Genomic DNA, 14,174 nt, shown 5'->3' on the forward strand with positions numbered 1-14,174 from the left:
AGCTGGAGACGGCCTGGCTGAAGACCCGGAGCTTCTGTCTTCTTCGCAGGTTTTTATCTTGCACGACCTTCGCAGAAACTTTCGCCTGTATTGAACTCCGCTCTTAAGTCGCAGCACATGGTTCCTGCCCACCACAGAAGTCTCCGGCGTCCCACCCGGGTCTGACCTGCCTCACGGGAAGGACTGATGAAGAGGATGAGAATTATGATGGGCCTGATTTCCAGCTCATTAGCAGATGGAGACAAACAAGTGTATGAACAAACCAAAATCTCCCTCTGTGTGTGCGCGTGTGCGTGTGTGTTCTCGCATACTCAAAAGAAGCTGCGAGACATCTGCCGTGACCGTGCTAATGCCGGTGCTTTTATGTAGCGCTGATCTCCATGGAAACGTCTCTCCACAGTCTCCCTCATACGGGCACCCACCCCCCAGTGAGAGAGAGAGAGAGAGAGAGAGAGAGAGAGAGAGAGAGCGAGCAGTACATTACACACCGAGCAAGAGGCCTGGTTCATTGAATAGGCATGAACACCAGAAGAAGCTACAACACACCAGTGATTCCTGTTACCCACGCAGAGCAAGGACGCTTTACTCATGTGCAGCGTGACCTATGGATGCTATCCATCGCACATTTGCCATTTATTTACCGCAGTGGTCAGCTCCGTACGCGTGAGAGAGGTGAACCTTTCAATGGCCAAGGCGCTCCTGTTTCTCCTCTTCCTCTTCCTCTTCCTCTACCCCTGTCTCTGCCCGTGCCCTGCTGTCCCTGCGGGGTAGGGAAAACATCGTCAGCAGAAAAAACCCCGAAGCAGGGTTGGAGAGAGCTGGGGGTAGAGTTGGGGCCGGGGAGCAGACATTGAAGCACCTGAAGCAGGGAGTAAGAGAGGTGGGTACCGCACTAATAAATTAACACTCAGGTTTAATTGCAGCTGCTCCCAGGACATTTTAGAGGCACATTAGTTGCACAGCTGCTGACCATTTTCCTGGCATAGATTCAGCACGGTGCTGGATGAAAACATTCCTCAGATGTTTCGCACCACGTTGACGTGATACCCTCACGCGGTTGCCGCAGATTTGACGGCTGCACATCCATGATGCGAGCCTCCCGTTCCACCACATCACAAAGGTGCCCTGCTGGGTTGAGATCTGGTCACTGTAGTGGATATTTTGAGTACAGTGAACTCAATGTTATGTTTAAGAAACTTTGTGACATGGTGCGTTATCTTGTTGGAAGGAGCCATCAGAAGACGGGCGCACTGTGGTCATGAAGGGATGGACATGGTTAGCAGCAACACTCAGGCAGGCCGTGGCGTTTAAACGATGCTCGGTTGCTATTTAGGGGCCCAAAATGTGCCAGGAAAATATCCTCCACACCACTACACCACCACCACCACCAGTCTCAATGATTGATACAAGGCATGATGGATCCATGCTTTCAAGTTGTTTTATGCCAAATTCTGACCCTACAATCCAAATATCGCAGCACAAATGAAGACCAATCTGACCAATCTTCTATTGTCCAGGTTTGGTAAGTCCATGTGAATTGTAGCATAAGCTCCCTGTTCTTAGCTAACAGGGGTGGCACCTGGTGTGCTCTTCTGCTACTGTAGTCCATCTGGTTATTTGGTTTTGCGTTGCCTGTCTATCAGCTCCAAACAGTCTGGTCATTCTTATCCCAGCACACCTGTCACAGTTTTGCTCTGATCTCTGGCCTCAACGAAGTGTTTTCACCCACAGAACTGCAGCTCATTGAGGAGCTTCTCTTTTTCGGACCATCTTCTGGAAACCTTAGAGATCTCAGTAGATCAGTTTCTGAAATAAGACTAGCCTGTCTAGCACTGACTAGTTTATTCTGGTGCGCAGCGTGTGTGTGTGTGTGTGTGTGTGTGTGTGTGTGTGTGTGTGTGTGTGTGTGTGTGTGTGTGTGTATATATATATATATATATATATATATATATATATATATATATATATATATATATAAACAAATATAGTTCCCCCCACCTACTTCATGTCTTCGTTTCTATGTTCTTTTGAATTAAGGTTGCCATGGTGGCTAGATTCATAACAGTAGTGAGTGAGCCTTTCACAATTTGTCTTGCTTGAACTGGAATATAAAAGTGTTGTGTGTGTGTGTGGGCTCTCTCTCATCTCCATAATTGCATGGCATGCTGGCAGAGAGTCCTTGCTGAAAAGGTACACTCCTGGCAACCCACTGTAATTTCATCAGCAACGGGGACATGTGAAACAGCCGCTCCCCTCGGCATATGAAAGCTGTTTAATGTTAAAAATTTGAAACGCTGTAAAACGTCCGAAGAAATAACGCCAGGGGGATGACTCGCTGTGCTATTGACTGTCACCTATGCTGATATACTACTAATACTAATCCCATCTACAATTTTTCTTGCAGCACTATATGAGCTTGCAGCATTAATTAGCCAGAGCTTGGCTGCTCCTTCTCTAATCGCAGGAAGAGGCGGTTGCCAGGTCTGTCCCTGCGAAATCCGCATGCCCCTTAGGTTTGCCATTTTGCCCTGCTCATTCCCCATTCATAAAGCGATTATAAAGCCTGCTGTGAGACAGGGAAGCAGGGAGGCTCTGTCGGCCACGCAGGGATCGCTGCGTCTCTCTGTCCAGGAAGCGCTCTCGTGTCGTGGGCTTTAAAGAAGCTCTGGGACGCCCTAGAACGCTCCGTAATGCGCGCACCCTCGGTGTAGTTCAGCCCGGAGTTGTGGCTTTCGCTCTCTCTCGATGTTTAAGTGACGGGAACAGAGAGGGTTTTATATGGGAGACTTCACATCATCGCAAATGCTAGAGGGATGAAATTAATCCGATAAGGCTGTTCCAGTAGAGAGCTCTTTCGGTGCGGGCGCGGGGCGGAGGCTTCGATACTGCTACAGTTTCCTCAAGGGCCACAGCACTGCAGGATTTAGAACTTAGCAAATGCTACTGCACCTGAATTAGCTCATGAGAGAGGCTAAGATGACCCCAACGCAAGAGATCAATAAAAATCATACTCAGTCATGAATTTATGTTTATATATGTTGGTGGTAACATATATTAGCATGCAACTCTCTTACAGTAAGGTCATATACCATTCTCTTCTCCATACACTTTGTATTTGATGCACTGTGATCTGATAATGTTTAATGACGGTTTTAGGAGAAAGACCTGGTGATTTGAATGCGACCATTTGTATCACAGACCTGACTAAACCCTGGAGCTGTGCGTATCCGTTGAACCTCCTGGCTCTGCTCTAGGAAGTGTCATGTGTGTGTGTTTGTGGTTCCTTTATGTGTGATTGCACATTTCCTTTTTACAGATATGCTAAAAAAAAAAACATTTACATTTCTTTGCTTTTTTTTCTATCACAAGTAAGCGTTTATCACAAGCAGTTGTTTGCATGCGTGTCAGAGATGGAGAGACAGATTTTCAGAGAAAATCAGAGAAGAGTGATTGGCACTTAAGAAGAAGATGGACAGAAAATTGGGAGCTGAAGTGAACACCTGGAGTGTGTGAGTGTGTGAGTGTGTGTGTGTGTGTGTGTGTGTGTGTGTGTGTGTGTGCATGTGCATGTGCGTGTGTGTGTGTGTGGCTTGGCTGTGAAAAATACACCATGTAAGTGCATAAATGCTTGTGGGTTACCTGGTGGTTGGTAATTATGTATTACCTCCTGAACATGTAAAAGATACACTCAAATAACCAAATAACCAACCACTACGTGTCATTTCATGAGGGTTGCTTTGAGTGACAGCGATGAGAAGAAACCTACAGTCCTGTTTATCAGTGTATCAGTAAAATTTCCTGACTACTGAGAATGGGCCTGAGCCACGCCTGGAAAAACCGAGTGCTTCCAGAAATTCCCGTCCGGATGTACTTAGCACTGATTCCCTGGCTGCGTCCTGGCAACCCTGATTAACGGTCTCAATTAAAGCAAGTTTCTTCCCAGTCAAGGCCTGTTTGTGAATGCCAACATTAGCCGGGGGGTCCGGGGAGGAGAGGAGGGGTAGGGCATTTGTTAAAAAACAGGATGATCAGGACGGCTGCTCATGTGACAGACAGACCACATGTCACCTTAGCAAATGACACAGACTGTGTGTGTGTGTGTGTGTGTGTGTGTGTGTGTGTGTGTGTGTGTGTGTGCGCTCTTGTGACCCTAAGCTATGGAGGAGGAGCGTTGCCTAAAGACAAGACGCAGTGAAAAAAGAGGAGGTGTGGGAGAAAGGAAGACAGAGAGAGAGAGAGAGAGGGAGAGAAAGAGTGATAGAGAGAGGATGGGAGAGAAAGACAGAGGTAGACAGAAAAAGAGAGAGAGAGCGAGAGAGAGGGGGAGAAGATTGAACCGGGGTCCCTGTGCGGGTGCCGTCGGATTGTGTGCAGTTCGCGTTGTGTTCACCTGAGAGTGCTGCTCGTCTGAGTTATTGATCTCAGGGCCACATCACTTACCAAATCAATGAGAGCCCAAGCAACACCTGGGCCAATTAGCTTCCAGACCCGGCTGGCCCTGCCCACCCTGCTGCTATAGTTACATGCTCCCCTTACATCATAATGCTATCAACTCGTCTTCCTCTCATAGTCCTTGAGACAAGGGCATTCTTCAAAACACACACACACACACGCGCGTGCGCACACTCAGCGTGTAATAGCATTACATTACTCTCATAGACCATGACATCTTAACAAGTAAAAGATCCTTGAATTTAAACAATTTAAAACAAACCAAATCCCTTCTTTTACACAGTTATTATGACCCCTGCCTTCTTTTTGTACATTGTTTTTATGTAATGTTTGCTTCAAGCTCTTAAGTTTTTTTTACTGCTTTATCTTTTTTCCAAAGAAGCAGCATGTAGCAAACAGATCGCATAGAAACCACCGGGGCTCCTCGGTGGAATACATCCCAGGACTCCATGGCGAGGGTAAACAGTTCCGCTCTAACAGCAGGGTGTGGGGATTAGGGTATTTTAGAGTCTGTAAACTTGTGAAACCGTCACACAACCAAAATCCTGCATTCCCCCCTGTGTTCTACCCGGCAACCGCAGTCTGACTTAATAACTGAGAGCAAATCTCTGAAAGATTCATTTAAGGGCATTCCAACCATGAACAGCTACGGTTTGGAAATGGGCAGTTTGTTTTCTGTTTGGCTGTGTGTGTCTATAAAAAAAAAAAAAAATTTATATATATATATATATATATATATATATATATATATATATATATATATATATATATATATATATATATATATATATATATATATATATATATATGTGTGTGTGTTTGTGTGTGTGTGTTTGCTGGCTTGCTTGTTTCTGTCTTTGTGTGCATGTGTTTGATGAGAAGAATTTCCCCTGGTCCTGTGTGCGTGTGTGTGTGTGTGTGTGTGTGTGTGTTTAATGACAAGCACTTCCTGATGTTCCTTCCCTATTGGGTGGTAGTGCAGCAGACTGTGACCACACACTCCACCACACTCACTGGCCCTGACTCACTCCACCACACTCACTGGCCCTGACTCACTCCACCACGCTCACTGGCCCTGACTCACTCCACTACGCTCACTGGCCCTGACTCACTCCACTGCGCTCACTGGCCCTGACTCACTCCACCACGCTCACTGGCCCTGACACACTCCACCACGCTCACTGGCCCTGACACACTCCACCACGCTCACTGGCCCTGACTCACTCCACTACGCTCACTGGCCCTGACTCACTCCACTGCGCTCACTGGCCCTGACTCACTCCACCGCGCTCACTGGCCCTGACACACTCCACCACGCTCACTGGCCCTGACACACTCCACCACGCTCACTGGCCCTGACTCACTCCACTACGCTCACTGGCCCTGACTCACTCCACTGCGCTCACTGGCCCTGACTCACTCCACCACACTGACTGGCCTTGACTCACTCCACCACGCTCACTGGCCCTGACTCACTCCACCATGCTCACTGGCCTTGACTCACTCCACCACGCTCACTGGCCCTGACTCACTCCACCACGCTCACTGCCCCAGACACACTCACTGACCATGTCTGACCCTCCACAGCACTGACTGTTTGCATCTTACACACTCACTGACCGCATGTTACACACATAATACTCCTCACTGATCATGAATTACACACTCCATACTGCTTGCTGACTCTGCATTACATACTCACTTACTGACTGCGTAGTACACTCTCTTATTGACTGTGTAGTACACACTCTTACTGACTGTGAGGTACACACTCTTATTGACTGTGTGGTACACACTCTTACTGACTGTGAGGTACACACTCTTATTGACTGTGTAGTACACACTCTTACTGACTGTGAGGTACACACTCTTATTGACTGTGTAGTACACACTCTTACTGACTGTGAGGTACACACTTATTGACTGTGTAGTACACACTCTTATTGACTGTGTAGTACACTCTTACTGACTGTGTAGTACACACTCTTATTGACTGTGTAGTACACACTCTTACTGACTGTGTAGTACACTCTTATTGACTGTGTAGTACACACTCTTACTGACTGTGTAGTACACACTCTTATTGACTGTGTAGTACACACTCTTATTGACTGTGTGACTGTGCTATTTCACTGTGTTACACTCCTCTTCCTGTCATATCCTTCTCTGGAGCTCCTACCTCACATGGTTTACAACACAGATAACACCTGTCTGTCCTCCAGAAGTTTCACTCATTCGTGCTGTGACCCAGCTGGATTTCACCGCCTGCCCAGAAGGTTATTCACCACAAGCCTGCGTTTCTTCTGCATTATCTTTAAAAAGGCTACAGCACTGTAAGAATTTTTAATCACACAGAAAAAACATGATTTGGGAATCACCTTTTTTATATGACTGAACTGGGTTTTTTTTTACTCAGACCAACAGGATTTTGGTTTTCTTTGGGAATAAATTCTCCACTGAAGCAAAGTAAACAAGTAGAGCCAAATAAATAAAAGATTAGTTTACCATGTCTTAATATTTATGAAGACCCCTATACATTTCATTGGCTGCAATTGAAAACGTAGTTTTCTGTTTATTTAACCCCCGAGGTCTAAGGACATTTTCTTTGTTTTTGCATATTTTCTTAAATTCACTTTAAAGGTTCTTGCTTATAGCACGATATCCATATTTTTCATAGTCATGTGTTATTTAAGAGAAATTTTGTAACTCTCAACACTGGGGGAGTGTTAACTCATCAGCTCAACACTGCTGTGTTTTTGTATCTTAGGCTTTGGGACCCCGAGAGGTTTTGCGGTTTCTGTTGGCATAGAAAGGCTTGAGTTGGTATCCCTTTTGGTACCATATGTGAGGTGCGTTCAGGATCTGTACTAGAAGTTCTATTTTATGTGAGGGAAAAATCTATTACCAACTGGGATATTCAGATCCTCCTCTCAGGGGAGCTGTGTTGTCTAAAATTATATCTGCTGGCCTCCACGCCCCACATCTTTACTTTGAATGTCATAATCCTTGAAAATTGGCTGGGAATGCAAGAACACCCCCCCCCCCCCCAATGCTTTTGCTGAGTGTGGCCGTGCCCCTAATGGGGCAGACGTGATATTCCTGTCATTATCATTTCCACCCCACCCCCCCTTTCCCTGTTGGACATGCCTTGGATGACAATTGACCTGTAATAGCAGGACTGGGATTAGCCAGTGTAAACATCATACCTCTAAAATGGTGTAAACAGCATATACAGTGTTAGCACAGTACAGAAACAGTGTAAACTGTGTAAACATGATACCTCTTAAATGGTGATGCATGTTAACACTTGAATGGCGTGTGGTGTAAACATGATCCCTCCGAAACAGCGTGAACAGTGTGAACAGGGCAAACATGAAACATGATGGGCCAGATTCATAAAATTCAACAATAACCACGCTACGAAATGCAAAATCTCGGCGTGATATTTAATTTCTATTCATAAAGTCACCGTGGTGACAATTACACTGGAGTAAACTCACCTGTGCTAAATTCACCTGTGTCCTAGGTGAAAGCCAATCAAAACTGACATGTAAATGAGGCCATACAGAGATACAAATGAGTGACTAACCCCAGTCATGAGGCCAGTGGTATGTTTAAAACAGCCAGTTACTGCCAGTAAGTGGCAGTAACACATTTGTAACGCATTTGTAACTTTCACGAACACTGGTTGCGCTGCCGTGATGACTTCAGTACTTCTGCAAAATCACAGCAGAGAAGCAAAACTGTATCGTTTCTGTCTTTATCTGTTTATTGTTACTTCCTCTGTAGCACCAAAACTTGCATTTCTTATGGAAACCGTTTGTCCGTTCTGAGATCGTCCCAATCGAGTCCTGCTCCTTGTACTCTTACAAGTCACAAAGTTTGATCACACCAGAACGAACCTTTTAAACAAATGGGGCAATTAGCTGAATGGGTGTGCGTACAGGATTTGATGACTTGCGTGTGTGACCAAACCCCGTTAGAGGAATGATCATCCAGTTTCTTACCTGGACATTTCCCATCACACAGGTTCGGGTGGAGTGACGTTTGGTCATGGAGAATATGTAAAAAAGGACAATATCGCAGCACTGTTTGCTGATACGGTCACGTTAAATGTGAGGGCAGGTTTTCTGAACTTGGCCCGATACCTCCGAAATGATGTAAACAGTGTGCAGCGATCCCTGTGAAATGGTGTAAATAGTGCATATGACATAAACTCGATCCCTCTGAAAAAGATTGAGCTTTTTTTTCCCTCTCCAGAATAAAAAAGACTTTGATCTGGCTTCACTGTTAAAAAATACATTCTTGGAAAATATGCACACAGGCATCCACACGCACACACACACACACACACACCTTCCTTCCTGTTTCCTTCCAGCTTTAAGGGGAACAGAATGGCAGGAACTTTGGCTTTTGTTTCCTCGGGTAGACTCCTCCCTCTCTCCCTGCGTCGCTCGGCGGCGTGTCCGCCTGAGCACGGACGTCCAGTGACCTCTTCAGAATGAGACTTCACCTCCTCAGGAGGTGTTGATGTCGGTGCCACGACCCCTTCAGCGTAATCCGTAGAGCATCACAGCACAGATATCACCATGGCAGATCAAGCATAAATCTATGTGATAGTTAAGGTCATGCTGATACTTTTTAGAAAACGGTAACACCTTATTCTGAGTGGTCCTTTTCAGCTGGTCCTTTCTAGAGTGGTGGCTCAGTGGTTAAGGTACTTGACTTGTAATTAGAAGGTTGCCAGTTCAAGCCCCAACACTGTGAAGTTTCCACTGACCAAGGCCCTTAACCCTCAAGTTGTGCTCAGTCATAATTGTTATAACTGTCTGCTAAATGCTGTAAATGGATTCAGTGATATTGTCATGAATTAATCAGGGGGGAGTTTGGATGCAATTGTTGTCATGATTACTTATAACTGGAACAGTTCATAGGTCACACACCAGTGGTCAGGTCTCAAACCAACCCAACTACTTTTAACTTCAACCCAAAACCTAATCGTACCTCTCACTCGGGCCTTAATCCTGACCATAACCGTAACCAAAAACCAGCTGAAATCCAGTCACATGATGTTGTCAACAGCATGTCTATAACAGTGTGTTGGGTATGCTAGTGCGGTATGCATTAAATCTGTTACATTGTCAGTGACTTCTCAGGTTAACATCTACAGATATGAACTTTGACACTCCAAATAAAGTGAAAACAACTGAATTCATCAGATTGTAAACAAATCTTATGTACACAGTTATTTACAAATCTCTTGATTACTGAATCTATTCAGATCATATTGCTACATAGTTGATATATTACTGAGAGTCTGTTAAGTGTATGCTTAATCTAAAAACGACCGTTCAAGATAAAGTCTCACCGAAATGCTTGATAACAATTTGCTGTATTTACTATATTATTACAAGCATATGGAAGCAGAAACAGTTTATATGAATACTAAATCCTTCGTTTACTTTAAAAAGTAACAGAGATCTTTTTGTTGTTGTTTCTCAAATTGCTGCCAGATTGCTGCCAATTACTGCCAGTTCTGCAACAGAACGTTTCCATAATTGTAATTTAACCCAATGCTGCCATCTCCTGGATGACGCATGAAGTTACACTTGACTGAAGTTGAAGTCAACATAACATCCTATTCAATATATACGGAATTTTGAGTATTCCTCAAAATGCACCTAAGTCTATACTGTGTTTAATTCTGTGTGTGCTAAAGTTGCGTCTCTGGAGTTAAATGACAGATGCATGTTTAGTTTCGCTGCCATTCTTCCCAACTTTTCCCAGTGAGATCTGTAGCTCTCTGTTACATATGACAAGTGTCACTTCGATGTTTTATCCTCTTGCTTATGAGTTCATTTGAGTTTGGGTATCTACAAGCCTACTGCATACCGGGAGATGGGGGGGGGGGGGGGGGGGGGGTAGATTCAGAGTTCATCCAGAACAAAACTGTTATACCGCTTTCAACCAGGAGGAGTCGTTAAACTAGAGAGAAGTCTAGTAAGATCAAACTTATTACTTCCTTTCGGTTGTCTTTTATTTTGAATCCTTAAGTGATATAACGCCGCAGATCGACAGATTGTCGTCAGCACAGGTGTGCACTGACGCGCGTACACTGGGGAGCTACATAGCACAATGTTGTTTTTTGCATCGAATTACTAAAAAAAACTAAACAAAAAACCACCACGTGTTTACAGACAAATTCAGGTCATTTGGACAGATCATTTGATACCTACAAGTCTTATAGCATATCCCTAACGTCTTTCTTTGAAATTACTGTTCAACGTCTGTCATTATTTGGTTGTATGTTCAGATTTGCTGGGTTCCCTTTACATTCCAGCAAAGCATGTAAGGGAGAGAGATGTCAGATTTGAATTAGAAACGGGGACAAGAGAGAGATTTAACTAAACCTCTGGTGCGCAGTAGGTGCATTCACGACGCCGAACAGAGGATGCGCCTTGCATCCACAGTCAGGGAGCGTGACCCGAAAGCAGCCCACAGCACGAGCCGGCGCGCGTCCGCCGTGCCCCGTTCCGCGTGGGAGGAGTTCTGATACTCTCGCGCGTCGCTAGTAGTCAGGTCTGGCAGCGCAAGCGCGCCTCCGCTTCGGCACCAGACTGGGAGCCCCGCGCCTGGCGAACGTGCTGTGTGTGTGTGTGTGTGTGTGTGTGTGTGTGTGTGTGTGTGTGTGTGTGTGTGTGTGTGTGTGTGTGTGTGTGTGTGTGTGTGTGTGTGTGTGTGTATGTGTGTGTGTGCGTATCACGCCGACGAGCGCCACGGGTCTCACGCGGAAGGTGCAGCGTTGCAGAATATCCGAACGGGGATTTACATGGTCCGTCGCTGCAGAGGCGCCGGCTGGCAAACAGGTTTGCAGTGCACGCAGCGGACGGCGTTTCCCCCGCACCTTAGCCTCACCCAGACCACGTCTTACTCTCGGTTCTCGCGAAACGGGAGTGCAAAACGATAGCGTTTGTCTGTTTTTTATACGGGATGACCGCAGGATCCACTCGAGACTGACACGCTCTGCGGTCGACTGGATTACGCAGCGGGATCATGCGTGCGACTTGCACCCGTTATCCAACGTCATTTGGACCGGCTGAATAACTGAAGTAACCGACAACATACCCGCTGTACCCATCACCGCATACTAACTGGGGGATGCCCGACAGCTGGTGACGGCGTATCCACCTGATCCACATGGTACACTGATATTCCTCTAACCTACAATCATGGGGAACAGTTTCTCCAACCTCGCCGCGTTCCAGTCTCTGCACATCGTTATGCTCGGACTGGACTCCGCGGGGAAGACGACGGTCCTCTACCGCCTCAAGTTCAACGAGTTTGTAAACACGGTTCCGACCATCGGCTTCAACACGGAGAGGATACGACTCAGCAACGGCGCCGCGAAGGGAATCAGCTGCCACTTCTGGGACGTCGGTGGGCAGGAAAAGTTGCGGCCGTTGTGGAAGTCGTACAGTCGCTGCACGGACGGGATTATTTACGTCGTGGACTCAGTGGACGTCGACAGGCTCGAAGAGGCCAAGACGGAGCTGCACAAAGTCACCAAGTTCGCCGAAAACCAAGGGACGCCGCTGTTGGTCATCGCGAACAAACAGGACCTTCCCAGATCCCTGCCCGTCGCTGAGCTCGAGAGGCACCTGGCCCTGCACGAGCTGGGCCCTTCGACCACCTACCACGTCCAGCCCGCGTGCGCCATCATCGGCGAGGGCCTGCACGAGGGCATGGACAAACTTTATGAGATGATTGTCAAGCGCAGGAAATCCTTGAAACAGAAGAAAAAACGATAAGCGCCGGTGCACTGGAGCGCCCGTGGCCCTGGTGCGCTCTGGCACGCTTCCGCGCTCGACGTTGATGGATTTGCGACCCTGCCGCTGCGTTGCGTGTAAAGACGCTGCTGCTGCGTGCTGATTCATGTTCTGTTCAAAATAATTAACCAAATTACTAAAGGCCGTTAAAAAAAAAAAAAAAAAACGACGTGAAACGCAGCCAAACTGAAATGCAAATGGAAAGCAAAAACGGGCAGGCCCCCGTTCTGTAGCTGCTTGACTTATTCTGTAGAATGTAGCTCAGTGATTTAGTTAATGGCTTGTAACAACTTTATGAAACCCCACACAATGCTTGAACCCTCTCTGTGATAATGACGAAGTTATTATTATTATTATTATTATTATTATTGTATATTTTGTTTTTATCACATTAAAGAAGACACTTTCAGTAGTTAACCAGTAGTTAACACCAAACCCAGAGTGACAAATGAAGAGAAACCTATGAAGACAGTCAGCAGGTGTCTAGAACATACTCATCCTGATTGGGTAATATGCAGTAAGGATAATATTTTTTATGTTAATAATGCATTTCTATTGTTTTATTATTACTTATTTTATATATGCACCATTGGATATGAGGCCATGTATTATTGATCCAGGTAGCGGAATGGATTGCTTACGCAGAAATGAAGCTAAAAGCTTAATAAATTGACCCAAACTATTGCAGTTTTATTATTTTATTATTCTTATTAGTCTTTTGTTGACTTGTATCTACTACAAAGATTCCTTTCACGTTTAAATCTTCAAACGTGAGCTTTATTGTCAAACTATGTGCTCTCATAACTGTTTGATAATGTTACATTTCTTCTGCAAAGTTTCCTGTAAAGTAATTTCACCGAGGCCTGAACCATGGGAACTGGAGATTTCACTCTTAATATGGTCAATGTGAATGGCTGGTCACGGGCTGATATGAGCTCGTGTGTGTGTGTGTGTGTGTGTGTGTGTGTGTGTGTGTGAGAGAGAGAGAGAGGGAGAGAGAGAGAGAGAGAGAGAGAGAGAGAGAGAGAGAATGCCTCTGTTCTGATCTACCTGAGGGAATTGGATAATGGACTCCTAGAGCTCAACTAGATTGAAAATGGATATTAATAGCAGTCTTACATATTGTGTAATTAGTAAAGCCACCGTGGGCAGGAGGAATCCCATGGTGGAAAAATCCAGACCAGGTCACACACGCGAGCACACACACACAAGCACACACACACACGCGCGCGCACACACCTGCATGCACTCCTGCACACAGACAAGCACAATGCCGATTTTGGATGCCCTGTTGGTAATAATCTGAATCTTGAAAATAAAAGGGGGTGGAGGTGTGGTGGGCTACAGCAGGGGGCATCAGGGGGTGGTGGGAGGAGCCATGGCAGCTCAGACGGGTTGAGGCTCTGTAACATCATGACATCAGGGGTAGGTGTACTTAGGCAGAAAGAGAGAATGTGTTATTAGGCATGTGCAGGTTTGAGGGTGTGTAAATAAGGGAACTATAATGTGCAAAGATGGACTCCGGCTGGTCTCGCTATGGCAGCACAGCTAGAAGGAAAGAGCCAGAAGGAACCACAGGCACGAGGCTCCCTGGAACATCAACATTCCGCTGCTCTCAGCCAACAAACTCGAGTGACAAAAGAGAGGTGAAGTGACAGCATCATAACATCCCCGTTTACCAGAACTCTCAGTGCCCTTGGACCACCAGATCTACACCTTTACCTAAGATGGGAAGTAGTTAATAAAATGCCTGACTCTACAGACTTAAATATTCAGAGTGTGTCTGAGTCATTTACAGGAAGGCTATTCCATAGTGTGGGAGCTTTATAACAAAAGCTTTATACCACCCCTGAGGTAGATTTTCTTATTCTTGGTACTAGTAAAGAGCTGCACATT

At 45.8% G+C, this 14,174-nt stretch overlaps 1 protein-coding gene across 1 annotated transcript; it reads left to right on the forward strand.

The window, feature by feature from the left end:
- Positions 1-10,998: 10,998 nt before the first annotated feature.
- arl4ca (ADP-ribosylation factor-like 4Ca) lies at positions 10,999-12,960 on the forward strand. Its single transcript, XM_027022981.3, has one exon. The coding sequence runs from the start codon at positions 11,682-11,684 to the stop codon at positions 12,258-12,260; it is 579 nt and encodes a 192-aa protein (XP_026878782.1). The 5' UTR covers positions 10,999-11,681; the 3' UTR covers positions 12,261-12,960.
- The last annotated feature ends 1,214 nt before the right edge of the window (positions 12,961-14,174 follow it).

This window comes from Electrophorus electricus, chromosome 23, assembly GCF_041902795.1.
Source record: "Electrophorus electricus isolate QZ-2024a chromosome 23, ASM4190279v1, whole genome shotgun sequence".
In the NCBI taxonomy this organism is placed as follows: domain Eukaryota; kingdom Metazoa; phylum Chordata; class Actinopteri; order Gymnotiformes; family Gymnotidae; genus Electrophorus; species Electrophorus electricus.